This window comes from Hylobates moloch, unplaced genomic scaffold (assembly GCF_009828535.3).
Source record: "Hylobates moloch isolate HMO894 unplaced genomic scaffold, HMol_V3 SCAFFOLD_21, whole genome shotgun sequence".
NCBI lineage: Eukaryota > Metazoa > Chordata > Mammalia > Primates > Hylobatidae > Hylobates > Hylobates moloch.
In genome coordinates, this window is record NW_026652296.1 from 15,982,034 (window position 1) to 16,008,756 (window position 26,723).

Genomic DNA, 26,723 nt, shown 5'->3' on the forward strand with positions numbered 1-26,723 from the left:
TAAGCCTTCAGACCTAGTGGCAGATGTGAGAGCAGGTAGCCTTGGAGTATAGAGGTGAGTGCTGAGGGATAGGGTGGGGCCATGCAGTACCTGTGTGATTTGGGCAGGTTTCTTAACTCTCCAGCTCATCTATAAAATGGGCCCAGTAATAGTATTGACCTCATAGGGTTGCCGTGAGACTGAAATGAATTACTAATTATAGAGCACTTTGACATTTGTGGCATTTAGTGAGCACTGGGAGTTCGCTGTTGCTAATCTCTGTATCAAGTCCTGCTGTGTCCTCTGTTTGCTGAAAACTTAGACTCACTTGGTTCAGGATTTTCCCAAACGTTATGCCTGTGTCCTGGGGAAGTTTATGTAGAGAGAATCCATGTAAATTTCCAGAACAGGCCCAGGGTAACAGTCAAAGTATTTAATAAGAAGCACAAGTCACAGCTACTGATCACACTATTTTGTATTGCTGCCCACATCCCCCCCTGCCCACATTAATTCTCTACTTATTTATTCCTAAGATTTCTATCATTTACCACCTTCTAACATACTGTAATGTTTATGATATTAATTGTGTGTAATATGTCACTAGAATCTAAGCACCTCAAGGGCAGGAATCACTGTTCACTAACATATTCCAAGTGTCCAGAATAGTGCCTGGACACAATAGAGTGCATAGTATGTGCTCAGTAAACATTTGTTGGTTGAATGAGTGGATCAAATGGATGCTGGCCATAACACCTGGTGTACCAGCTGAATGTCAGTGAGGGCTCATGTCCAGTAGCATTGGCTGCTATTATTGTGGTGCTCAGACACTGGGGACAGAGTATGTGGTCCTCAATCATCATCCATCATTCTGGTGTCTCCTGGAACGTGATCTTACTGTCTGCTCCTTGGTCATTGTTTCCCATTGGTCTCAGCTACTTCTCTTTGCCCAGACCACCAGGCCTCTATGGATCTGCCCTTCTCTCCAGTGCACCTGGATCATATGTTCCTCTCTAGGGTACAGAGGGACGTACAGGGAGCCTCAGAGATCTCCCAGGGGGTTACTTGACAAGAAGCCCAAGCAGCCATTTCTGTAAAGTGTTCTACCCTTTCCTTAGCTCCACCCAATAAGAAGGGTGGGTGCAAGTCTCCTCTGCTTTCAGATCCCCCCAGCCTATCTGGAGTTTTCTGTCATCCCCCAGCACTCACCAGCTGCAGACTACAGACTGTCCGCAAGGATCCTGCAGCATCTCAGCTGTCTTCCCTCCTTGCCTGACTTCCTCTGCTCTCCCAGGCTGAGAGTTTGTCTGTTTCGGGGCAGGATAGCCTAGTTTTGTACCTGTTCTTTCAAGTCTGTTTCTTAGATTTGGAACTGAAAAGTCAAGAGCCCAAGTCTCTTGCTGTCTACCTCCTGCTGGGTCATTCCTTCTCTCAGGCAGCCGACATAGGACACCCTGGCTACTGTCTGAATGGGGAAAGCAGGCCAGGGGTCGTAGGAAATCAGGAAAAGGAAGAGCACTCAGGCTGAATATTCTGCCATTAACTCTGCAGATAAATAAAAACAGAACACTGAGGGACCTCAAATGGTTCAGGGAAGAATCGGGCAGCCAAGACTGGGTAGCTAGTAGAGTTTATGGGTTTTGCCTGAGGGCAGGCCATTTATGTGGCTCAGTTCTTGTGACTTTTAGTCTCCAGGATTCTCTTTTTTATTTCCCAGAGAGAGGTTTTGATTGGCCTGGCTTGGGTTAAGCCTCTAACTCTGCATGCCTCAGCTCTGGCCAGGGAATAGGGTCACCATTTTGCTGGGCAAATGTGTTTCTTATTTAAATGATGGTGATAAAGATCAAAAGCCAACCTCTTGGGCTAGGCGTGGTGGCTCACCCCTATAATCCCAGCACTTTGGGAGGTCGAGGTGGGTGGATCACATGAGGCCAGGGGTTGGAGACCAGCCCGGCCAATGTGATGAAACTCTGTCTCTACTAAAAACACAAAAATTGGCCGGGTGTGGTGGTACACATCTGTATTCCCAGCTACTTGGGAGGCTGAGGCATGAGAATTGCTTAAACCCAGGAGTTTGAAGCTGCAGTGAGCCAAGACCATGCCACTGCACTCCAGACTGGGCAACAGAGTGAGACTGTGTCTCAAAAAAAACAAAAACAAGAAAAACAACAAAAGAAAACCTCCTGTGGTTGTGGTGAGGATCAGATGAGAAAATGGGTTGCAAGTGCTTTGGTCCTCAGGATAACAGGGGCACATCAGGCATGGTACTTAGCGCCTCATCGCACTTCATACAACAGACCTAGGAGATGGGAACATTATTATTCCCATTTCACAGATGGGAAAGAGATACTTAGAGAAGTGAAGGGAGTGGGGAGAACTTACTAAAGCTGTCTTAAGCAAAATAATAAAATTATCTTTGTTGTTGCTGTTGATATTGACTTAACGTAACCAAAAGATGAAGTAGCTTACTTCAGGCAGAGCTTGATCCAGTAGCTCACACAATGCTGTCATTTTGATGGTTTCATTCTCGGGATCCAGATGGTAGCTACATAGCACCAGAAGCTCCAGTCCTGCATCTCGGGCTCAAGTCTGGTGGGAAAGAGAGCGTCTCACTCCCCATAGTTCAAACAAAGCTTCCGGGCCTGATTCTTGTTGGCTGAACTGGGCTACGTGCCTGTCTCTGAGCTGATCACTGGCCAAGGGAAAGGGATGCCCTGATTGGCCAGGCTGAGCTGGAGGCCCAGTCTCAGGAGCTGTTCCCTCCACCCCACTGTGATCATGTGCCACGGGGAGGGGGCTCCGTAAAGAAAATTTGAGATCTCGTTACCAGAGGAAGGGGAAGTGGATATTAGGTAGCCAAGCAGCCGCAAGAAATGCACCCCTCAGAGTCTAGAGCCGTCTGCAGTGCAGCTCACACTTTCACGTGCAAGGGCATCATCTGGGGCTCGTGTTAAAATTCAGATTCTGATTCAGCAGCTGGGGGTGGAGTGGGCTGCAGTTCTATGTATCTAATTAGTTCCCAGGTGATGCTGATGCTGCTGGTCTCTGAACCACACTTTGAGTATCAAGGCACTAAACCACATGAGCCAGATACTGGGTAAACCTTATCTCCATCCCAAGAGGGAAGTATCAGCATATCCATTTCGTGGAGGTTGACTGCTTGAGTGCAGAGTTGTCGGTAAACCACTGGGAATGTGTGCTTTGTCTCATCTTTTCCTCTTGCAGCCTTAACTATGGAGGAGTTTGCCTGGCGTCGGACGCCCAGTTCAGTGACTTCCTGGGAAGCATGGGGCCGGCACAGTTTGTGGGCCGCCAGACCCTGGCCACCACACCCATGGGTGAGTGCCCCAAGGCTGGTTTCAAATGGACTAGGGGAGGTGGGTGTCACACCAGAAGCTCAGCATCTCTCCCTCCTTCCCCTTCGCCTGTTGATCCATCCTCTGCGCATGCCGCCTAGAGCCCAGGGCACACTCTCAAGCCCTCAGCAGAGCCTAGGCACTTGGTGGGAGTTGGTTCTGGTCTTATTCTGGGCTGGGAGCAGGGGAAGGGGGTTTCAGCCCTAAGTAAAGGAGAAGAGCTGAGTCCCAGCTTGAGCTTCTGAACCATTTCCCAGTCTCATCTCTTGGTGCCTCTTCCAGGGGATGTGGAGATTGGTCTGCAGGAGCGGAATGGTCAGCTGGAAGTGGACATTATCCAGGCTCGGGGACTGACAGCCAAGCCAGGCTCCAAGACACTGCCAGGTCTGGGGCCTACCTTCCCCTGCAAGGTGGGGGTGGAGGTCAGGGTGGATATCCTGATGGGTACTGAGGGCCTTGAAGAGAGAAAATTGGGCCCAACTGTGGGGACCCCCTGTCCCAACTCTAATGTCTTCTGTGGAACTGGTAGTTTAGGGTTTGTTTGAAGAGCCAGTTGAGATTGTCTGTTGACCTTGTTCCTCTCCTCCACTGGACTGAGCTCCTGGAAGGCAGGGACCATCATTCCAGCTTATCATTATACCCCAGTGCCTAGCAGGGTTCTTGGCATGCAGTAGGTGCTCAGGCTTGGTGAGTGAGTGGGTCAGCAGATAGATGCATAAGCCAGGGAGGGGGTGGGCACATTATGGACTGAGAGAGGAAACAGGTGAGCACAGAGTGAGCAAAGGAAGGGTGGAGACAGTGAGGACCACCAGAGGAGGTGGGGCAGGCTGCACCCAAGCCCAGCTGTACCTGCCGCCCCCAAATGCCCACCCCCCATGTGTCCTGGTGCGTCCTCCCCAGACCCCATGGGGGCACACCTATCTCCAGCAGAGGGTGGGCAGCCTCTCTCTGTTGCATCCTTTGCCCACCATTTGAGGGCCAAACTAGAACTCACCCCTGCTGGCCTCTGTCCCCAGCGGCCTACATCAAGGCCTACCTGCTAGAGAATGGCATCTGCATTGCCAAGAAGAAGACCAAAGTCGCTCGCAAGTCGCTGGACCCGCTGTATAACCAGGTGCTGCTGTTTCCCGAGAGTCCCCAGGGCAAAGTCCTCCAGGTGAGGGGCATTGGCGCGCTCACGTGTGTGTGTGCACGAGCACATATGCACAGTACCAGAATGAGAGGAGGGCACCCCTGGCGGGGGGTGTCTCTGGAGGGCCTCGCCTGGAGGAAATAGGTGAGGCCCTCAGTTCACTGTGGCTGAACTGAGCTCCACAACTTACTATGCGACTTTGAACAAGTTCCCTTCTGACCCTCGGTTTCTTCATCTGTAAATAGGGGACCCTAATAGTACCTACCTGGTAACATTCTGGTGCCAGTGGAATGTGTGCCGTGTGCAGGAAAAGTATTTGCAGTTTTGCCTACAGCAAGTGTTCTACCCATTACCATCATCACCATCACCATTACCATCAACAACCTCTGGAGGCCAGGGGCTTGGCGTGGTGCCCAGTGATAAGAAAGGCCTGTTGAGGAATTGCAGTTTTAAGGAGGTAGAAATCACAGGACTGAGATGGACTGGGCATGGGGGCGACCCAGGTTCTGCTTCTGGGCCTGTGAGTGGCACTGGCAGGATTTGAACCACTGTGTCTCTTGCCCTGCAGGTGATCGTGTGGGGGAACTACGGGCGGATGGAGCGGAAGCAGTTCATGGGTGTGGCTCGCGTGCTGCTGGAGGAGCTGGACTTGACCACCCTGGCCGTGGGCTGGTACAAGCTCTTCCCCACCTCCTCCATGGTGGACCCAGCCACAGGCCCCCTGCTCCGGCAGGCATCCCAGTTGTCCCTCGAGAGCACCGTGGGGCCCTGCGGAGAGCGATCTTAGTGCTGGGATGGGGAGGGGCTCCCCAAGATGGCCTGGAGACCACCCAGCCCTGACCTGGGACCCCAGGCCCAGGGGCACATTGAACAGGAGGACGGGGCTCTCCCCCACAGTGGGGAAGCAGAACGGGGAGACCTGCCCCCCTTGGGCCCCTCCTCACCCCTTCTTTGCCTCCTACCCCCTGAGACCTCCCCTCTCCCAACGGGATTGGCTACACTTTTGACTTGGCCGGTTCTTGACCTGGTGGATGTGGCTGCAGTCCAGAGAAAGGAAAGATTGAGGTGGCAGAGCAGACCACTCTCCCTTCCCAAACTCTGTCCAACTTCTCCCCCTTTTTGCCTCCTCGGAAGCTCGCTGCCCAGAGCCAAGTCCAGAACCCAGCCGGCCATCTCCATGGTGCCAATTACCAGCAAGTGTCTTTCCTGCGGCACCGGGTTCAGGCAGCTACTCCTGCCCCAGAGATGAAGGGGCAGCTTTGCAAGGATCCGGAGCCAGCTCCCAGGGGCCCAGAGCCCCCCACTTGAAGAGGAGCTTGAGCTTCCCTCTGCCTGCCCGTGGAAGGAGCTTTGCCGCAGCCTGTCCGAGTCCATCCGTCCGTCCCCTCCTGCCTGCCCCTCTTCTGGTGGCTCTAGGGATTGGGGTTCAGCAGGGACCAAAGGAAAGGAGGAGGTGCCGGGGGCCTGGCACAGACCCCCAGGTGCCTCGCTCCATGGGATTGCAACAAGCTAGTTTAGGAACCGCTGGCGGACTAGAAAGAATGTTGTCGTCTGTGTTCTGGTGGAGGAGCTGTGGAACCTGAGTTTCCAGAACCCCAACCCTAGAGAGCATTTGGGGGTGCTGTATTGGAGGGGGAGGCTAAGAAAAGTTGGGATTGGGATGGGTGGTGCCAAGATAAGGGTTTCTCAAATTGGAGAACCCCTCCTTGTTGCATGAGGTCAATGATCATCTTGTCTACCCCCACCGCCTCCAGGCCAGGGGGCTGGGGAGGCAAATAAAGCCCCCCTATTTTAGTCTTTTTAAAAAAACATCCTATACTAAGGGCAGAACCCACTGCCCCGGCCTCAATTACCTTGGCTGAAGGAAAGATGGTGGTAGGAGAGAAAAGTGAAGAGGCATGAGTGTAAGAACTGGGAGATTCCTTTTCCAGCAGGCCTGGGTAGCTGCCTTCCCAGCCCAGCCCTCCCTGGGGCCTGAGGGAGCCCTTTTGCATGCAAGGGAGGATGGAGGCTGGCCCCTCTTTATAGAAGCACATTTCTGCCACCTCCCCTGGGAGGCACCCAGAAGCCTGCCACTCTTTACCTAGTCCCTGCTGTGTAGGGCGTAGTCCAGGTTAGCTAGGTAGAGTTAGTGCTCCAAGCCCCGGGGCCTGTTCTTAGCTCATGCATAGTCCTTACAGAGTCCCAGGACCGGGGGTGGAGAGGAGCCTCAAGTACATTCCAGGAGACCACTGTCTCCTCGTTGGCCTGGGCCTAGATGGGGCAGCCTGGCTCACAGGAGGCCAGCCCCTCCTCCTCCGCCCCATTCCTTCCCTTGTCCCCCATAGGGTTATAGCTGGAGCTGCCTGTTATACTCGGCTGTTCTGATTTATTATTCTTGGTACTGACTTTCTTTATGAGGCACTCCTAAGGGTTGTAGGACCTTGGCAGAGAGGGCCTGGTCTCCATTAGAGGGTGTTGTTTTCCCCTGAGGACACCCAGGCTGCCTTTGGTCCCATCCTGTTCCCGGTCCCAGTCCCAGTCCCACCAGGCAACTCCTTCCACCCGGAAATTCCTCCCTTCCCTTAGCCTGTGGAAGCCCTGGGTATCCTTTAAAGTTCTGGTCGATATATATCACCTCCACAGAGCTGCTTACCCTGCACTGGGAAGGGGAGATGGAGACACCCCCTTTACCCAGGAGGCCTTCAGAGCTTCCTGGGACCGTGGTGGGTGGAATCCTAAGGCTGGGGGCGGAAGGAGCAGGGCTCTGGAGGGACTCACATTCAAGGCACAGAATTGGCCCCTTGCCTGTTTGTTTTTCTAACCAGTGTGATTTCTTTGCTGTTCGTTTATTACTCACCATTGGAATATTTTGAGCCAGGAGAGCGCCTTCTCTCTCCAGCCATCACAGCTGTGGTTGTTCAGGGGTAGCTTTTCAAAAACAGGGCAGAGCCTGGCTGTTCCAACCGGAGGGAGCAGGGGCCTGGCCCTGACAGCCTGAGCCCTTCCCCTGGTGTCTGCACAGCCTTTATAAAGAGAGAGAGAGCTCCGAAGCAATAACAACACCTGGGGGTGGTCAGTGAGGGCCCCCTCAATGATTTTCTTGTTTGTTCTGTGAAATCCCGCTCACCTCCTGGAGGGGTGGAGCAGCTGGGGGCTGGAGCCCTGTTTCTTTGTATCATCGTGAGCATGTGCCCCTTCCCAGGGGCTGTGACCATTGGGTGTGGGAACTACGGTCTGGCCTCACCAAGGGATGGGGGTTTGGGGAGGGGAGTGACATTTTCATCATTAGCTTCGGAGAAGCTTCAAGCCCATCCTGTCCCCGCTACTGCCTGGCCCCTTGCTGACTCAGGCTGTACTGTTTGAAGAGGAGCACAGAGGCTGGCATGGGGGGCCATTGGGGGGCTGGGGTCTCCAGGGGGTGACTATTTTCAATCTCTGGGCCAAGATCACATGCAGGATACCACGGGAAGGAGCCATCTCCATTCTCCTTCTCCAGAACCCCCTTTACATAGCAAAGGGGAAGGGCCTTTGGGACCATTAGTCCATTTCCATTTTACAGACAAGGAAATCAAGACCCAGCTTGGGGGAAAAGCCATCCCTAGAGTCACCTGTGTGTTCAGTGGCACCCCCAGCCTGGGTCCCCTCCTCCCAATAGAGGCTGAGCGGGAGCCAGGGCAGTATGAGGTGGGGCTGCCACTGCCCATACCTCCTCCTCCCTTCTTTCTTTGAAGCCTAATAGCCCCCAAAAATGGGCAGGACAAGCTGTAGCCCATCTGAGAGGTTGGGAAACTGGGGCCCAGAAACAGGAAGTGACTCACACAAGACCCCTCAGCAAGGGCGCAAAGGGGGAAAAACTAGGGGCTCCATTGTTCTTCAGGCAACAGGAGACCGTTGCTCCAGTGCATGTCTGCTGGGACGAGGATTCCTGGCCTCGAAGCCCTGGGCTGCACGGCCCTACTGGGCTCCACCTCTATAAGCCAGTGACTTCTCTGGGCCTGGGTCTGGGGGAGAGGGTTGCCAGGGAGACTTAGCTCTCCTGGGGGGCTGGCCCAGCTGGCTGAGGGTACACAGGATTGGGTCTAGACCTTGATGCCTGGGTGGAGACCCCTTGTAAGGGGCCACAGCCTCTTCAGGACCACCTGGAGGGAGAGTTAGGAAGCACCAGCTCCTGCCTGGGGCAGTGAGGGAATGGGAGCAGCTGTGGGCGCTTCATTTCAGGGAAGTCCCCCCCAAACCTTCAGATGCAGTGAGACCTGGCCTTCCTGTCGTGCTTTTCAGACTTTGTTTTCAGAATGCTTTTACCTCGAGTGTGCCCTTCGGCCCTCACAAGAGCCCCTGGGGAGTAGGTCGTGGCCTGTGCCGTCATCCCCATTTCAAAGCGGGGAGCTGAGGTCCTGGGAGGGGAGAGTGCTCGCCTAAGGTCCCACAGTGTTAGTGGGTGGGCAGGACTGGAACTCGGTTCTCCAACAGCCCAGAGCTCACTCTTTTACACCCAGAGGTGGAGCAGATGGCTTAGGGGTGGTTATGCACTTCACAAGCCAATTCCCTTCAGCCAAGAGCTCCCGGGTGCATTTCCGTGTCAGAAACAGTACCGAGTCCCACCCCCTCTGGAGGCACAGCTGTTGCGTCAGGCAAGGTCACCTGCATTTATTTATTGAGCAGCAGCGCTGTGTCAGGCCCGGGGACTGAGCCCCTCTCCCTGTTCCCCCATGGTGTCTCCGAGGCCCTCTGGGAGGGCCCCACATCTGGAGCAGCACCTCAGAGTGGACGGAAAGCATTAGCGTCCACGAGCTCACCCGAGGCCGAGCCTGTGAGGTGGGCTGATGGTGCCCGTCTAACCCAGCGCTTCAGTGAGGTCAGAGTGGAGCCGAACCCAGGGCTGTGGGCATCACCTCTGGAGCCCTTTCCCTCTATGACTGCTTCCTGGGCAGGTGGTGGGAAGGCAGGAGCCCGGGTCCTTAGGCTGGGAGCCTCTCTCCATCCACCCACCTTTCCCTCATTCCCTCTCTTGGAGCAGGAGCTGCCCAGGCCTTTAGGGAGGGAGGGTTTCTGGGGTCCTTGGGTTGGAGTGGGGTCGTGTTGCATTGTGTTCATGACCATGTAGCTCATGTTGAAATTAAAGTTTTTGGCTTTTCTAACCTGGCTCGTTCATGCTTTGTGTTGAGACAGCCCTATCTGGGAAGCCAGGGGAAGTGGCTGAGTGCCACGGGGTGCCAGGATGCCACACCTCGGGCTTTGTCTCTGCCCCCTTATGGTGCAGGGGCCTGTTCCAGAAAGTCCTGCCAGAGATGCATAAGAGGCAGCAGGGTTCTGGATGAACCCAGTCATTCTACAGATGTAGAATCTGAGGCCCTGGGAGAAGATGCGATTCTCCAAGGTCATATTGCTGGTGATTGACAGGACCCAGAAGAGAGCTCGTCCCATGGCATTCTGCTGTGTCCAAGTGGCCCCAGTGACATGGCAGGTGGGTGACAGCAAGGCCTCCCTCATCCTGAAGTGGGACTGGCCAGGGACAAAGAGCATCAGCCATCTGGGGGAAAGAGGCCATCATTCACGCATGGGCTGATTCCACTCTATACACTGGGCAGAGAATGAGAGATCGTTTAGCGCACAGATTGACCCACTTGTCCACACTGGACTGTACACGGTCCCATTTGGTCCACCTTTGTTCCCCATGCTTCTCGTAGTGTGAGCTTCTGACCTCACTAATTCCAGCGAAGATTCCAGTGTTGAAAGTTGCACATTTCAACCGTTACTCAGAAAACCAGCCTCTTCACAACAGAAAAGTTGCTCTGGAGGGTCGGCTCTGAAGTGGACCTGTGCAGAGCCTCTCCTAGGTGCTGATGTGGCCACGCCCTCATACAATTTGGACTACAAGGAATTTGCTCCTACAGGGTGACCCTGGAGCCTGGTTTGTGCTTATGATGTGACTGTAATATATTTTTGGAGAGGAGGGAGGGGACTTAGCCACAGACAGTAATGAGAAACTGCTCGTAGCAGAAGACCACCTAGAGGCCCCTCACCCGTCTCCAATCCCTGGGGAGGGTGCCCTGATAGCTGAAGCCAGACCCTCCCGATCCAGATTCGACCCTGGCCTGGGTGGGGTTGTCAGATGGACTTCCGCTGGGCCCCAAGCCTGGAGGCCTGCCCGCCAAGGATGACCCCCGGGCTAGAGAAGCCCAGGTTGTCGCGGGCGCACCTCTCCAGCTTGTGCACGTGGCAGGAAACAGAGGCAGAGCCCACGGAGCGGGCCTGGCGGCGGGGCAGCCAGAGGCCACGGCTCTCAGGCGCCCCCGGGCGGCGCGCTCGGGCCAGTCGGCGTTGGCAGCAAGGAAGCGCAGGACCACGAGGTTGAGGAAGGCGCCAATGACCATGAGCCCCGGGAGGATGTAGAGGAAGCTGAAGGCCACGTAGGGCAGCTTCCTCTGCAGGGCCTCGCCGCTCTGCAGTGCCACGAAGTCGCCGAAGCCGATGGTGGTGAGGGTGATGAAGCAGTAGTAGTAGGCGTGGAAGAAGGTCCAGCCCTCGAAGTGCGTGAAGGCGACGGCCCCGAGGGCCAGGGTGGTGGCACACGCCAGCAGCCCGGCCACCACCAGGTTCTCTGTGGACACGCGCGTCCGCCGCAGGCCCAGGCAGCGCTTGGCCGCCAACAGGAGGCGCCGCACCAGCACGTTCAGCCGTTCGCCCAGGCTCTGGAAAGTGACCAGCGTCAGCGGGATGCCCAGGAGCGCGTAGAACATGCAGAAGACCTTGCCGGAGTCCGTACCCGGCGCGGCGTGGCCGTACCCTAGGCAGGGAGAGCGGAGGGGAGGGCTGTGAGCGCCCAGCTCCAGCTGACGACAGTCCCGCCTGCAGCCTGCCTGCCTGGCGTGTCCCTCCCTGTCCCTGGGGCTGGAAGGGCATCTCCAAATACTAGTCCTAACTAGGTCATTCATCACCCCAAACTGCAGACAACCCAAGTGTCCCTCGACTGGGGAATGGATAAACAACCTGGCTGAGTAGAGGAAGATGAGCTCGAAAGCCTACAGACTGCATGGTTCCCTATAAATGACATTCTGGAAATGACAAAACTGTGGCGACAGAGAACAGATCTGTGGTTGGTTGCCAGTAGCTGGGGTTGGGGGCAGGCTTAACTACAGAAGGCATGGTAGAATTTTGGGGGTTGATGGCAATGCTCCGTCTTGACCGTGGCTGCAGTTACATGGCAGGTATTCATCTGTCAGGAGTGTACACAGGAAAATGGTGAGTTCTACTGTGTGTAAATTACGCCTTGATGAAGAAAAAAAGCAAAACTTTCCCCACTTTCCAGCTACACCCTCAGCTGCTTCCCCAGTCAGCATGTCCTCTCCACGTGCCTTTTCTCTTGCCTTTTCTCCTGACTACCTCCCCCTCCACTGCTCAGCCTGCCGCACTGAACACCTTTTGGTTCTGATTGTCTGGTGTGGCGATTCTTACTGGGTCCCTTCAGCTACTATAGGGAATCTAAACACGACTGGGCAATCTCGAGTCCTGGAACACCGTGCCATTGCAGGGGAATGAATGGGTATTTCATTGTGTGTCTTTTCCTGGAAAGAGGAGCAATTGCTTTCATGGTATTCTCAAAGGAGCCTGTACTCCAGGAAGAGTCAGGTGGATGTTCCCAAGAAGAATGCACCTCCTCTAACAGATTGGCCCTACCTGCCAAAAAGTAAAAAATACAAATCCTTTGACCAAGATAGTTCCACGGTTAGGAAGTTAGCCCTTCAATATACACATATGAGCAAAAATATGTGTGCACTTGGGTCATCATTGCAGCATTGTCGGTCATAGTGAAAATGAGAAACAATGTGAGTGTTCGTCCAAAGGGGCCTGGTTAAATATAGTGCCATCCAAACCATGGGATACTACACAGTAGCAGTTCTCCATCGAGAGTGGTTTTGCCCTTTAGGGGACATTTGGCAACATCTGGAGACATTCTGGTTGTCACAAATGGGGGTGAGGAGTGGGGATGGCTGCGTGCTACTGGCATCTAGAGAGTAGAGGCCAGGGACACTGCTAAACGTCTTGCAATGCATAGGACAGTCCCCACAGCCCCAAATGTCAGTAGTTCCAAGGCTGAGAAACCCTACAAACAAGATGACGCAGCTCTTTAGAGACTGACATAAAAACATCAACATATATTCTATAAGTGAAAAAAGTAAGAGACCAAACTGTGTGTATAATGTCTATACAACATGTGTGTGTGTGTTAAAGGAATATATAGGCAGATAATATATCTAGAAGGACACACAAAAAACTGGTAACTGTATTTGACCCAGGAAGAGGAATTTATGGGCTGAGAGACAGGGTGGGAGGGAGAATTCCTTTTCATTCCATACCCTTTTGTGCCCTGTGAAGTGTGTACTATGTGCATATATAACTTATTCAGAATATCAGCACTACATGCATTTAAAGGCCTGTGGCTCCACTTCCACATTTCTGTTGCATAGCCCTATCACTTTGCCTCTCTGTTATTTTTGGGAGAAAGGGGGTCTGCTCATCACTAGACTTTGAGCTCTGTGAGGGCAAGGACGATGGTGATGTAGTCCCCATCACCAAGGTTCTGCACGGAGCCTGACATAGACTAGAAGCTCAATGAAAGTTTATTGAATCAAACCAAGTTGAAGAGGGTGCTGGTGAGAAACAGAGGAGTCTTTAGGAATAAAAGGCTTCCAGCTGTTCGGGACTGTGCCAGGTTTTAGCAGAGAGTGAAATGAATAATGATAATAACTAATAATGACAGTAACTAACCCACGTATGTACTCTGCATGGATTATCAGATTTAACCCTCCCAATGACTATATGATATGTTGTTATTCCCATTTTATAGATAAGAAAACTAGGTTCAGAGGGACAAAACTGCCCAAAGGCCATGGGCCTGAGCTATTAACCAGCACCCTCCACAGGCCTGAGCTATTAACCAGCACCCTCCACGGGCCTGAGCTATTAACCAGCACCCTCCATTGTTTCAGTGCCTCTCTCCCATCCAAGCAAAGCCTAAATTCCTGGGGCCTGGCACCTGGCTCTCTGCAAGGCTGGCTTAAGCGGACTAGACCACAGAGGGTGGTGGTGCCCCCAAGTGGCCAGAAAAAGCAAAATTCCTCCTGTTTCCACTTGAGTCTCTTACAACAGCCTCCCAGATGTACCTCAGAGGTAAAGAACCAGGATAAGAGTCCAAAACCACCTGGCAAGCCTCCAAAGAATGTAGATAAAGGCAGAGAGAACAAGTTGACAGCATCCCAGACCAGTGGGCACGGTAACCAGGAGGGTCTCGGGCTGTACCGAGATAGAAAGCAGGGGTGTCCATGTGGACAGGAGGGGGCAAAAGAGCTGCATAAGAGCTGGAGCCACGTTGGCAAATAATGAATTATTACTAATGAATAGTGCCTACTTGGCCTCAGGCACTGTGCCAAGCCTGTTACATGCTTGACCTCACTGAAACCTGGCAGCCACCCAGTGAGGTAGGAACAATTGCATTTTGCCTTTGGGGAAACCAGGGCTTGGACAGGTAGAATCAATTGCCAGAGAAGGCAGGTGGCAATAGAGACGAGAACAGAACTCCAGTCTCTGTGATTCCAGAACTCATGCTTTTAACTCCACTGCAGAAACCACAGCTCACATTCACTTGCAAGAGCGTTATGGGGAAACTTTCTGCAAGGCACTGGCTTTCAGGCTGGTGATCCAAGCTCCAGGGGGGTGCTGGGACTCTCACAGCTGGAGCCTGGGGAGTGGCCGGCATCAAGCCTGCAGCCCTGCAGAGCCCGCTTCTCTCCTTCCTGTTCCCCCAGGCTTAGGCTCAGCAGGTACCAGCCAGATGGTAGTAATGGCAACAGCTGGTGGTCCAGATGCTCCAGAGGAACTGCTCTGCATCCCCGAGGGCAAGGTCCAGAGCCTGTGGTTATCAGTCATTCCTTTAACAAGTATTTATTGATCATCTGCTGCATGCTAGGCACAGGTCATACAGCAGTCCCTAAGACAGACTAGGTCCCCATTCTCATGGGGTAACAATAACAATTGCAATAATAAAAAATTGATCTTTTCTTTGTAGTGCTCTGTGTGTGTCATATTTTAGTACAGGCCTTGTCTGTGCATAGTCTGTCTCTTGAATAATAACTCTCACCACAGCCCTGAGATAAGGCCGATTAGCGACACTATTTTACAGAAGAGAAAACTCTGGCTCACAGAGGTTGAGCAACTCGTCTAAGGTCACACAGCAAGTGTGAGGCAACCAGGCAAGGAAAAGCAACTCCAGCCACTTGGTCTCCCAGCCCCGCTTCATCTATCTCCAAGCCCCTTGGACGTTTTCTGAGCACTCCTGGGTCAGCCTTTTGGCAAACTCGATTTACTGATTCCTCCCGTCCCTGCCTGCGTGGGCTGACAGCTCCATTCAGCAGAGGGAGGCAAAGGAGACAGGGAGACAAGGGAGGCGAAGGAGACGAGGGAGGCGAAGGAGACTAGGGAGGCGAAGGAGATGAGGGAGACTCTGTGAGCCGAAATGAGCCGTCCGAAGTAGCTCAGCTGGGCGGGGGGCAGAGGTGGGACCGAAACCCAGAGGCGCCCTGGGACGGCTGGGGCTGGAGCCGGCGCGGAGGGAGGCTCCGGGCGGCTCACCGATGGCAGTGATGACGGTGATGGCGAAGTAGAAGGAGCCGGCGAACTTCCACTGGCGGCCGGCGCGGTGGGGCTCAGCCTGGCGCGCCAGGCGCTCCAGCTCACGGTAGTCCTTGGCCAAGAAGCCGAACTTCCTCCGGAGAGCGCCCCGCTTCTGGACCAGCAGTCGCTGACGGCCGCTGTCCGCCTCGGACTCGAGCGCGTCGAAGACGGCGACGCCCACCAGCAGGTAGCACAGGGTGCACAGGACCAGCCCGGCCGCGCGCACGCTCGGCCTCCGCATGGCGCCCCGGCCCCGGTACCCGCCCCGGTCCCGGTACCCGCCCCGGTCCCAACCTGCTCCGTGGGCCTGGACCGCGCGCTCCGCCCCCTCCAGCCCCAGCCCCACGCCGCAGGGTTGTGACGGGCGAGGCGGGGCGGGGCGACTGCGGGAACCTGGAGGCTGGGATCGCCACGGGTGGGGGCCCAAAGAGCCGCTCCCCTGTCCGCCTCCCACTCGCCTGCCCGGGGTTCGTGTGTCTGTGAATAGTGAGATCTGAAGCAAAGGCCCAAACCCCGGGCCTGCAGAAGTCCTGTTCCCGCCACTAACTCATGTTGTGACCTCGTGCCAGTCTTCCTTCCTTCCGTCCTCCCTCCCTCCCTTCCCTCCCTTCCTCCCTTCCCTCCCTTCCTTTCATTCCTTCCTTCCTCCCTCCCTTCCTCCCTTCCCTCCTCCCTTCCTTTCATTCCTTCCTTCCTTCCATTCCTTCTTCCCTTCCCTCCCTTCCTCCCCTTCCTCCCCTTCCTTCCTTCCCTCCCTTCCTCCCTTCCTTTCTTCTTCTCTTCCTCCTCTCCTTCCTTCCTTCCTCCATTCCCTCCCTTCCTTTCATTCCTTCCTTCCTCCCTTCCTTCCTCTCTCCCTCCGTTCTTTCCTTCCTTCCTTTCCTTCCTTCCTCCCTCCCTCCCTTCTTCCCTCCCTTCCTCCCTCCCTTCATTCCTTCCTCCCTCCATCCCTTCCTTCCCTCCCTTCCTTTCATTCCTTCCTCCCTTCCTTTCATTCCTTCCTTCCCTCCCTCCCTTCCTTTCATTTCTTCTTCCCTTCCTTCTCTCCTTCCTTCCTTCCTTCTTTAATTCAGTCAATCCTCTGACAAATATTTACCAAGCACCTACTGGTGCAGACAACATTCCTGTCATAAGTAAAGTGGTATCCTAGTAAGGAGGGCCAGCTAACAAACAAACAAAAAACTGAGCCAAGAGTGATAAAGAAGGAAAGGGGATAGTTTCTTGGGGAAGGTGAATCCCCAAGCACCTAAGGTGCTGCTTAAAAACAGAACTGAGCATGGCTTGGCAGCCAGAACAACAGGGGAAGCCAGTGTCGCTGGAGCCCAGAGAATTGGGGTGCAGATACTTTGGGGGAGCAGAAGGAAGACAAACAGGCAACTTCACAACAGGGTCTTACAAGCCCTTAAGTGGGTTTATTGAAAGCCATGGAAAGGCTGTATTACAAACACAGGCACACAAACACACACACAAACACACACGCAACAACATCACAATGATCTGATTCATATTTTTTAAAGAGCCCCTGGCTGTCATGGGGAAAAGGGATGGTGGCTAGGAGTGGAGGCCTGTTCGAAGGCTAGTGTAGTCCTATGTGTGAAGACGGAGAGAAACGGGGGGATCCGGGATGTACCGGGGAGGTGGAGTTGGGCGTGCAGCTGGCCACATTGCCCGGCCTTTCTTGCACTTAGCGGGGTCTATGTGACCAAGCCTTAACTCATGGAACATGGGCAGAAGTGACGTATGCCACTTCCAGGCCTGGCCCATAAAATCCTGCCCTACACGTGCTCCATCTCTTTCCCCCACCAGAAGGCTGAATGCAGAGACCTAAAGTCTTTAGAAGACAGGGAGCCCACGAGGTGGGAAAAACCTGGGGCTGAATGACACATTGCAAGGTCATCCCCCAACCCCCAATCAGGAGCCCCAGTTTTGAGCTTCTGTTGTATTAAGTCGCTGACGCATGTTAAGCCCCTGAGGCCTAGCCTGCCGCCTAGGCCCTCCAGGTCCCAGAGGAGGCCATACTTCCATATGGAAGCCTCTAGAAAGGAACTCAGTCCTGCCAACGCCTTGATTTGAGCCCAGTGAGACCTGTGTAGCCCTCCACCCTACAGAACTAGAAGATAATACATTTGTGTTAAGCCACTAAGTTTGTAATAACTTATTGCAGCAGCAACAGGGAACTAATACAGTAGGTGTGAGGATTAAATGAACCAGTAGACGTGGAGCCGGAGAGCTGAGCTTGGCCCTGAGGATTTGTCCAGAAGTGTGAGCCACCATTACAGATATCACAACTGAGCAGATGCCCGGGCCTGTAGGGTTGTCTGACCCAGTGCCTGTCCGACTCAGTTCCCAGGCAGAATTGGGCCCCAGTACCTGGTAGAGAGGGCCTTGGACCCCTTCTTCTCCTGAGAAGCAGGATGAAGTTCAGTGGGCCAGAAGCAGGGTGCTGGTGCCACTACCTCAGCCTGAATTTTAGCAATAGCATCAGTAAGTTTAATATTCTGATTTCTGCTCAGACTTCAGAGGAGCAGAAACCTGGGCTAAAGTCTGAGTCAGAGTGAGTGGGGCTCCAAGGACCCACAGCCCAACAAGAGCCCGAAAAGAGTTCGTGGAGACAGTGGGATGCGGGGAATGGCCTGATCTTAGGGGAAGGGCAGGGCCCACTCAGGGGAGAGTTAATGAGGGCCTGGTTGTGGACACAACTGGAGTCAATAAGACCTGAGTTTGAATTCCAGCTCCTCCACTTCCTAGCTGGGTGCATTAGTCTGTTGTCACACTGCCGTGAAGAACTACCTGAGACTGGGTGATTTATAAAGGAAAGAGTTTCCATTGACTCACAGTTCCGCATGCCTGGGGAGGCCTCAGGAAACTTACAATCATGGCAGAGACCAAAGGGAAGCAAGCTACGTTTTACATAGCAGGGGGAGAGAGAGAGAGGAGGGGGGACTGCCAAACACTTTTAAACCATCAGATCTCGTGAGAACTCACTCACTATCACAAGAACAGCATGAGGAAAACCGCCTCCATGATTCAATCACTTCCCACCAAGTCCTTCCTTCAACATGCAGGGATTACAATTGGAGATGCAATTTGGGTGGGAACACAGAGCCAAACCATACCACTGGGTGTCCATAAACAGAACACTTGTACTTCCCTGTGCCTTGGTTTTCTCATCTGAGAAACAGGGGTAGTAATGACACTCACCCCTTAGGACCGTGTAGAGGATTATAGAAGCTGTTTTGCGTCACTATCCAGGTGCCCCTTAGCCAGTAGCTGCTTCTCCTCCTTTTTCACAACTGTCTGTGTGCAGATGTCGAAAATTCTTTTTCCAGAAGCAGGGGCAGGGCCAAACACTCTGCCTGTGCTACGCATAGTCACAGACATCACTCACAGGACTCTCACCTTACAGGACACAGAGATACTTAACCTGCCAAGTGCTCCCAGTCAGGCTGTGGCTGAGCCACGATTGAACTCAGGGCTGTCTGGTGCCCCAGGTCATGATCCTTGTCAGGCCAGATGCTGCTGGCTTTATCCCCCTCCCATCGCCTCTCTGGTTCTCACTTTCCTTGTCTCCGGGATGGGGCTGAGGATCCGTGGCTGGCTGTGCTCCCCCACTGTTGTGAGGGCCCCATGATGTGCAGCTGAGAGGCGTTTGGTCAGGTGTGCCCACTGAGGGTGGATGTTACTGGGGCCATGGGGGAGCTGTCTGGCCCTGTCAGGCAGATGACTCTGCCCTGTGCTTGGCATTTTTGGTTCAGTGGTTCTATTTTAAGCCAGAAGAGGTTAGACATTGTGTATGTGTGTTTCTCAGGTTGGAAAGCCGTCAGCTGAGCAGTCACAAAAACAGCAACACCCAAGGCACCTCCCCCTTCAACTTACCTCCCTCTGCCTCCTCCCCTCCTTCCTCCTTTGGAGACCTGAGGGAACCCAGTGATTTTCCTCTATCCCATCGCCCCAGAGGCACACCCGTGTCCCTCAGCGGGGCCTTAGATTTTCTTCTTTCAGAGCTCCAAGGTTGTCAGCTTTGAGGATGACAAAAAAGGCAATCCCAGTCCCAGGCTGGGCGCTGGGCATGCTTCTAAGCACTTAGGAGTCTAGATCCTTCTGAAGCCTTTGTGAGCCAGGCAAGCTATTCCCATCTCAGGAAGAGGAAATGGAGGCTCAGAAGGAGAGAGAGAGGCTCACCTAAGGCCACACAGGGTAGGGCAGTGGCAAGGAAGAACATGGGTGTCAGAGTTAGCCAGACCTTGGTTCCGTCTTGGGCAAGTAACTTCACCTCTCTGAGTCTCAGTTTCCTTGTCTGTGACCTGGGACTAGGAATGTCTGCCTGACAGTGTTCCCATGAGGATTACATGGAGTGTGTGAAGAAGTGCTCAGCACAGAGTATGCCCAGCAAATGTTAGCACTGTCCTCCACCCAATTAATTTCTTCTTTGCCCTTTTCCACACTGCCTATTCCCCAGGGCTACTGGGATCTTAAGGGATTGATTTTTTTTATAGTTAGACTATAGCCCAGTAATTTTCCAGAAAGCCAGAAGACCTGGCACATTCCCTAATAAGATCTCTCTCTTGTCTCTCTCCTGAAAGAATGGATTATTTTAACCTCAGGGGACGGTAGGTGCCAGCTCCTTAGAGGTGGCCGCTGTGGCTTTTCTGTAGCCTGACTGTCATTTAGGGATCTGGGTTACAAGAAATTAAAAGCTGTCTCTTGCTAATTTAAGCAACGTTACTGGTAGGAATTTGGGGTCTCTCATAATTTTCTGGGCACTGAAAGACAAAACATATAGTTTGGGGGACCCAGAGAGATGGAATCTTGAGTATCACCAGAAAAATACATAGCCACACCCAGTGGGGGAAACCACTGCTTCCAGGCAGATGAGGATATTATTTGGGGGACAAATGACAACTGTCTGAACAAGACTCTGTCTCTGACGGGTTGTAGGCAGCGCTGCTCAGAGAAGTCCTAACGTGTTTGTGACCATTTCGTTGGAGCCACTGAGAGTTTGTTCTTCAGCCTCATGAGGATGCATATCTCTGAGTTAATGGAGTTATTAAAACCCTTACTCTGGGCTGGGTGTGGTGGCTCATGCCTGTAATCCCAGCACTTTGGGAGGCTGAGGTGGATAGATCAATTGAACCCAGGAGTTCAAGACCAGCTTGGGTCACATGACGAAACCTTGTCTCTACAAAAAATACAAAAAAATTAGCTGGGCATGGTGGTGCACACCTGTAGTCCCAGCTACTTGGGAGGCTGAGGTGGGAGGATCGCTTGAGCCTGGGAGGTCGAGGCTGCAGTGAGCCATGATCACTTGAGCCTGGGGAGGTTAGTCCATCAGCCACTGCACTTCAGCCTGGGTGACAGAGTGAGACCCTGCCTCAACAAACAGAAACAAAACAAACAAAAAAACCTTTACTGTGGTTTGTTTTATATTTGAAAATCTAAGTGATAGGAGTATAAAGGTTTGCTAAACCATTCTCTCTACTTTCATGTGTATTTGAGAATTTTCACAATAAAACACTTTTTTTTTTGGAAATGGAGTTTTGTTCTTGTTGCCCAGGCTGGAGTGCAATGGCTCGATCTCGGCTCACTGTAACCCCCGCCTCCTGGATTCAAGCGATTCTCCTGCCTCAGCCTCCCGAGTAGCTGGGACCACAGGCACGCGCCACCACACACGGCTAATTTTTTTTGTATTGTGAGTAGAGATGGGGTTTCGCCATGTTGGCCAGGCTGATCTGGAACACCTGACTTCAGGTGATCCACCCTCCTTGGCCTCCCAAAGTGCTGGGATTACAGGTGTGAGCCACTGTCCCTGGCCAATAAAACACTTTTTAAAAGAACATTTTCTCTCTGTCCATCCCACCCTATTTTTTCCCCTGCTGTTTATTTGGTCTGAGTGGGAGGTGACTCTGAGAGTTACAGTAAATAAGAACATTGATTGAGTAGTTAGTATGATCCAAGCACAAAGCAGGCCTCACTTCATTTAATCCTCAGAACAACAGTAGGCATTGTTAATTCCACCCTACAGATGAGGAAATTGAGGCTCAGAAGGATGCAGAGATTTTTTTCAAAGTCACAATTCCAAGGAGGGGGGAGCCAGCTGCCGAGCTCTTGCTCTTGACAGTGGCCCTTCCCTGCCAGTGAGGAGCTTAGCACGGCACTGTTACAGGTGGCAGTTGCTGCCATGTGGCAATTTGAGCCCAGTTGCTACAGACAGAGGCCTGTCCCTTTTCCTCCTGCCAAGGACCACCCCTCCCTTTCCCAGTCAGCATAATATGTTGGAATCAAGAGCTGTCTGTCTGAATCAACGGGGGCAGGACTTGCATTTCAGAAGACATCATGGGCTAGAAAGAGTCAAGGCAAAGAAATAAAGAGCCTGAGAAGTGAAGAAATACATGTGCTAATGTTAGTGTAACACAGAGCTTCCCTATCCAATGCCTTAGCCAGTAACCATATGTGGCCATTTATAGTTAAATTAATTAAAATTGAATTAAGTTGAAATTTCAAGCCAGGTGCCATGGTGTGAGCCTATTGTCCCAGATACTTGAGAGTCTGAGGCAGGAGGATTGCTTGATTCAAATACAGGCTGTCTGGTTCCAGAAACCTGCCCTTAACATTTATTCATAATCTTTGCTTTATGTAGGCTAAGGAGGCGTTTGAGAGAAGGAAAGCTGGTATAACGTCCCGAAGAAAGTCCTGCAGGGGCTGGGCACAGTGGCTCATACCTGTAATTCCTCTCAAAGTGCTGGGATTGCAGGCGTGAGCCAGCGTCCCTGGCCAATTCTGGTTTCTTTAAAGTGGGGCAAGGACCTGCAGACATTTGTATAGCAACCGGAGTGCAAATCCCTCTAGATTCTTGTGGGTTTTTCTTTTTTTCCAGATGTTTAGTAGTTGTTTCTTCCACACCTAATTTGACAGTATTCTTTTTAGCAACCAGTCTTTATTGAGTTTTCAGAAAAACAAATCTCTTCTTTTTGCACTCATATTTCATCAGTTTATAGAATATCTAATTCAGTTACATTGTTACAACATTAAGTGTGCCTTGTGCAAACTGATTTGGGAACAGACCCAGCAGACTGTTGGCAAGCATGCTCTTCTACTGCCAAGAGCCAAAGGGGACCAGGGGCCTAGGGAATGGCTTACTAGCCATAAGCATTCAGTATGCCTGGGGCAGTAGCGTTGCATTCAGAGAGCATGGACAGTGCTGGTTAGCCTGGCAAGCTGTTTAAACAGATTAGTAAAGAGGACTTTGTGCATTAACTCTGGAAAAGACTCCATAGTGTGGAATTGTCTCTGGAAGACACATATGTGCCCCACTGGAGACTACATTTCCCAGCATCCTTGGCATCTAGGTATGACCATGTGACTAGTCTCCATCAATGGAATGTGAGCAGGAGTGGTGAGTGTCACTTCCAGGCAGGGCCTTGAGGAAGCAAGTGAGCTTCTCCATCCCTGTCTGTCTAGATGCAAAGAACCCAAAACCCTGCAGGATGGCAAAGCTGCAACATGGAAGTCACCCGGATCACCGTGTAAAGGAAATCTGCTCTCCAACCAGGAGCAAACACCTGCCTTGCAATATTAGGTAAGAGATAAACTGCTATTGTGTTAAGCCACTAGATCTTGGGGGCTGTTCGCTATAGCAACTAGCATTACCCTATTTAATACACTTCCCATATAGGGCTGTCATGAAGATTAAGTTAAATGACACACATGTAAGAGACTCTTAAATGGGACTTTTCCTATTTTCTTAGATTTACAGCTAAAGCCCCAAAGCCAAGGATGGACAAGAGGTGTCAAACACCACCATATCATGCCTGCAGGACATTTTTTTTTTTTTGAGAGAGAGGGGTCTCACTCTGTCACCCAGTCTGGAGTGCAGTGGTGCGACCTTGCCTCTGCAACCTCTGCCCCCTGGGCTCCAGCTATCCTCCCACCTCAGCCCCCTCTAAGTAGCTGGGACTACAGGCACGAGCCACCACGCCTGGCTAATTTTTGTATTTTTTGTAGAGATGGGGTTTCACCATGTTGCCCATGCTAGTCTCGAACTCCTAAGCTCAAGCAATCCAACCGCCTCAGCCTCCCAAACTGCTGGAATTACAGGCGTGAGTCACTGTGCCCACTCCCTGCAGGACTTTCTTCAGGACGTGGAAGAGGCCATTGCTAGGCTCTCTCTGGTCCTCCAAAGGCCAGAGCCCACGTTCCAGTTGGGGACATGGCTGCTTTCCAAACTAGGATGGGATAATTTTTTAAATCCCTGGGCTGGGAGACAGGAGGCCTGGTTCTCAAATGGACTTTGCCCCAGACTTGCTAAATGACCATAGGAAAAACACTATTCTACATGGACCCCATTGTGGCCCACCTATACATGGGAGAGGAGTAGGCAAGAGAAACACAGAAACACCCTCTAAGTACTTTGCCGAGGGCCCATTAACCTCAGGAAACAGAGCTCTGAAGATGTTGTGAGTCCTCTTCTCTCAGGGCCATGGAACCTTCCCCGCACCTCCTCTCCCACTGCCAAGCTTGATCCCTAGGGCTCTGAGCCACACATTCCAAGGTAGAGCTTGAGCCACACGAGTCCCCATAACCTGCATTTGCACCCTCCTTTACCTGCACGGTGTGAGTGTTCACCTAGAGCCAGGAAAACAGCACAAGAGGTACCCACCAATGAGGAGTGGGTGTCTGGGCTATTTCCAGACCCCATGGCAACTACATTTCAGAGCCGGGCCTGTGTTCAAGGGACTCAGGCAAGTAGTTGAGATAATAATAATGTTAATGTTTGAAAAGATTGTAGCAGAGTGGAATATTCTCCACCTTCCAGCTCCTTCCTAGGGCTTGGTGCATGTGCATATCTCCTTCTGGAATCCTGGTCAATACTAAGGTAAGATGAAACAACTGAGGGTTTGGGATAAGCAGAAAAAAGAAGCAAACTCTCTTAGTGGTGGAACTTACTGAAGTTAAGCTTCGAGTCTGTATTGGTCAGGACTCTTGGTTGCAAGTGACAGAATCCTAACTCTGTTAATGTGGTTAAAAGGTTAAGCTGCTGTAACAAAGATGCCCAGTAGTGCAGTGACTTAAAGAAGACAAAAGTTTACTTCTTTTTCAACTGTGCTGTCAAGTTGTCAAGGCAGCTATGATCCAGGGGGCCACTCAGAGGCCCAGGTTTCTTCATAGTGCACTCCACCATTCCTTAGGACAGTGGTTTCCAGGGTGGTCCCTGGACCAGCAGCTTTGGCAGCACCTGGGAACTTGTTAGAAATGTCAATTCTCCAGCCCTATCCTGGGCCTAGTGAATCAGGAACTTTAGGTGTGGAGCCCAGCCATCTGTGTCTTTACAGGCCCTCCAAGTGATTCTGCAGGTTTGAGACTCACTGCACTGCCCCAGGATACTATTCCTGTCTGCACAGTGGAAGCTGGGGCACAGAGGGTTGCAGCCAATGGGAAGGGGAAAGAACTCATGAAGCACGCACACAAACTTGTAAGGCTCAGGTCAGGAAGTGGCACATGTCACTTCTCTTCATATTTTATTGGTAAAGATTGAGTCACATGGCCACACCTAGCTGCAAAGGTGACTGGGAAATGTAGTCTAGGCATGTGCTTAGATAGAAGGGAAATCATCTGAGTAGGAGAAAGTGGCAGTGGAAAGCTCTGTGAACTCAGCATTCTGGTCCCTGGGACAGTATAAAATTTGAGATCATTTGTTTCATGAGTTTGAACCATGACTATCTGTCCCATGGTAAAATTCCTATACTAGAGAAAGAAGACTCATAGAAGGTAGTTTATCCACATTCTTGTCTAACACAGACATTTAACATTTCTTTATTGTGAAATATTTAAGACATTGTGGAAAAGACTGATGGATGTTTGTGATAGCACATGAAATGTAGATAGACTACATTTCCCAGCCTCCCTTGTAGTTGGGTGTGACCATGTGACTGAGTTCTAGCCATTGAGACAAGAGCAGAAGTTCTGTATGCAACTTCCTGGCTCCGGCTCTCCATGAATTGATTGTCTGGGCTTCCTCCCTGACCTAGTGAGGCCTTACTGGATGCAGATGATTGGGAGGAGGAGGAAGGAGGAGCCCTAGACGAAGGAGCCTGAGTCCCTGGATCACCATGTGGGGGAGCCCACCAAGCAGAAGCACCCGTTGGGAATGTTATGTAACACAAATAGACTTTGTGCTTTGGCTAGTAAGCATTTTGGCAGTGACGTTCCAATGGCGCTGGTGGTAGTGGAAGTGGATGCAGGTGATAAAGGGGTACATTGTCTATAGAGAATTTTAAAACAGTAATGAAAAGGTCTAAAAGTCAATCTGCTTTTTATTATCACCACATGCCAGCAATTCTAAACATTGCCAGTGTTAAAATATTCCTTCTTACCAGGGAGAAAACTCCCACTCTTAGAGGCGTTTGAACCAGAGCGATTCCATCTTGAATAGGGGCTGGGTAAAATGAGGCTGAGACCTGCTGGGCTTCATTCTCAGATGGTTAAGGCATTCTAAGTCACAGGATGAGATAGGAGGTTGGCATAAGATACAGGTCATAAAGACCTTGCTGATAAAACAGGTTGCAATAAAGAAGGGGGCTAAAACCCGCCAAAATCAAAATGGCCTCAAGAGTGACCGCTGGTCATCCTCACTGCTACACTCTCACCAGTGCCATGACAGTTTACAAATGCCATGGCAACGTCAGGAAGTTACCCTATATGGTCTAAAAAGGGAGGCATGAATAATCCACCCCTTGTTTAGCATATAATCAAGAAATAACCATAAAAATAGGCAACCAGTAGCTCTCGGGGCTGCTCTGTCTATGGAGCATTATTCCTTTACTTTCTTAATAAATTCACTTTCACTTTGTGGACTCGCCCTGAGTTCTTTCTTACGTGAGTTTCAAGAACCCTCTCTTGGGGTCTGGATTGGGACCCCCTTCCTGTAACACCACCACCTCCCCTGGTCCCTTGGTATGCCACTGGATTTCGGGTTTATTTATTACTGGGATCTGGTTTACCCTAGCTAATAAAGACAGGCATAAAGGTATAAATAGCAATGACGAACATCCATATGTACAACATGTTTTTTAAGGAAAAAAACATTACAAATATGACTGTTGACATGAACATTTAAAATAAATTTAGATTTATTCTGGCAACTGCAGTCTGATACTTAAGCAATCTGCCTGACGTGGGGAAAAGACTCAGGGAGACTTTGCATTCCACAGATGCCACATCAGCCATCTGGAGTAAGCAGCGCGGCACCAGGTTCTGCCACCAGGTTCTGATTTAGCTGGCTTCTTTATTGCAACCTGTCTTACCAGCAAGGTCTTTGTGATCTGTATCTTGTGCTGACCTCCTATCTCATCCTGTGACTTAGAGCAGGTGTTCTTTATTCCTTTACTTTCTTAATAAACTCACTTTTCACTTTATGGACTCATCCTGAGTTATTTCTTGTGCGAGCTCCAAGAACCCTCTCTTGGGGTCTGGAATGGGACCTGATCCAGAACATAAAGATCATCAGCCATCTGGAGTAAGTGGCGATACCAACAGATTCTCAAACTTTGAGTTTTAGTCAGGTGGCCACAGAGCAGGGGTCAAGAGAGGCAGGCAGGGGAGTGGGACTG

General features: G+C 51.8%; 2 protein-coding genes and 1 long non-coding RNA gene across 4 annotated transcripts in view; 2 read left to right on the forward strand and 1 right to left on the reverse strand.

Moving 5' to 3' along the window:
* The window catches only part of RIMS4 (regulating synaptic membrane exocytosis 4), a 58,836-nt gene extending 49,252 nt beyond the window's left edge, over positions 1 to 9,584 (forward strand). For both annotated transcript variants that reach the window (XM_032143306.2, XM_032143307.2), the window contains exons 3-6: positions 3,202 to 3,314; positions 3,615 to 3,716; positions 4,349 to 4,488; positions 5,033 to 9,584. In XM_032143306.2, coding sequence (XP_031999197.1) covers positions 3,202 to 3,314; positions 3,615 to 3,716; positions 4,349 to 4,488; positions 5,033 to 5,251 — 574 coding nt within the window. In that variant the 3' untranslated portion in view covers positions 5,252 to 9,584. The remainder of the gene's footprint in view (positions 1 to 3,201; positions 3,315 to 3,614; positions 3,717 to 4,348; positions 4,489 to 5,032) is intronic.
* A 970-nt stretch (positions 9,585 to 10,554) lies between these two features.
* KCNK15 (potassium two pore domain channel subfamily K member 15) lies at positions 10,555 to 15,358 on the reverse strand. Its single transcript, XM_032143305.1, is given in 3 exon segments — positions 10,555 to 10,745; positions 10,748 to 11,233; positions 15,076 to 15,358. Coding segments are annotated over 3 exon segments (960 nt in total).
* LOC131382222 (uncharacterized) overlaps positions 14,933 to 26,723 on the forward strand; it is a 34,796-nt gene continuing 23,005 nt past the window's right edge. Inside the window, exons 1-3 of the long non-coding RNA XR_009211510.1 lie at positions 14,933 to 15,304; positions 22,576 to 22,693; positions 23,930 to 23,989. This is a non-coding gene — a long non-coding RNA (uncharacterized LOC131382222). The remainder of the gene's footprint in view (positions 15,305 to 22,575; positions 22,694 to 23,929; positions 23,990 to 26,723) is intronic.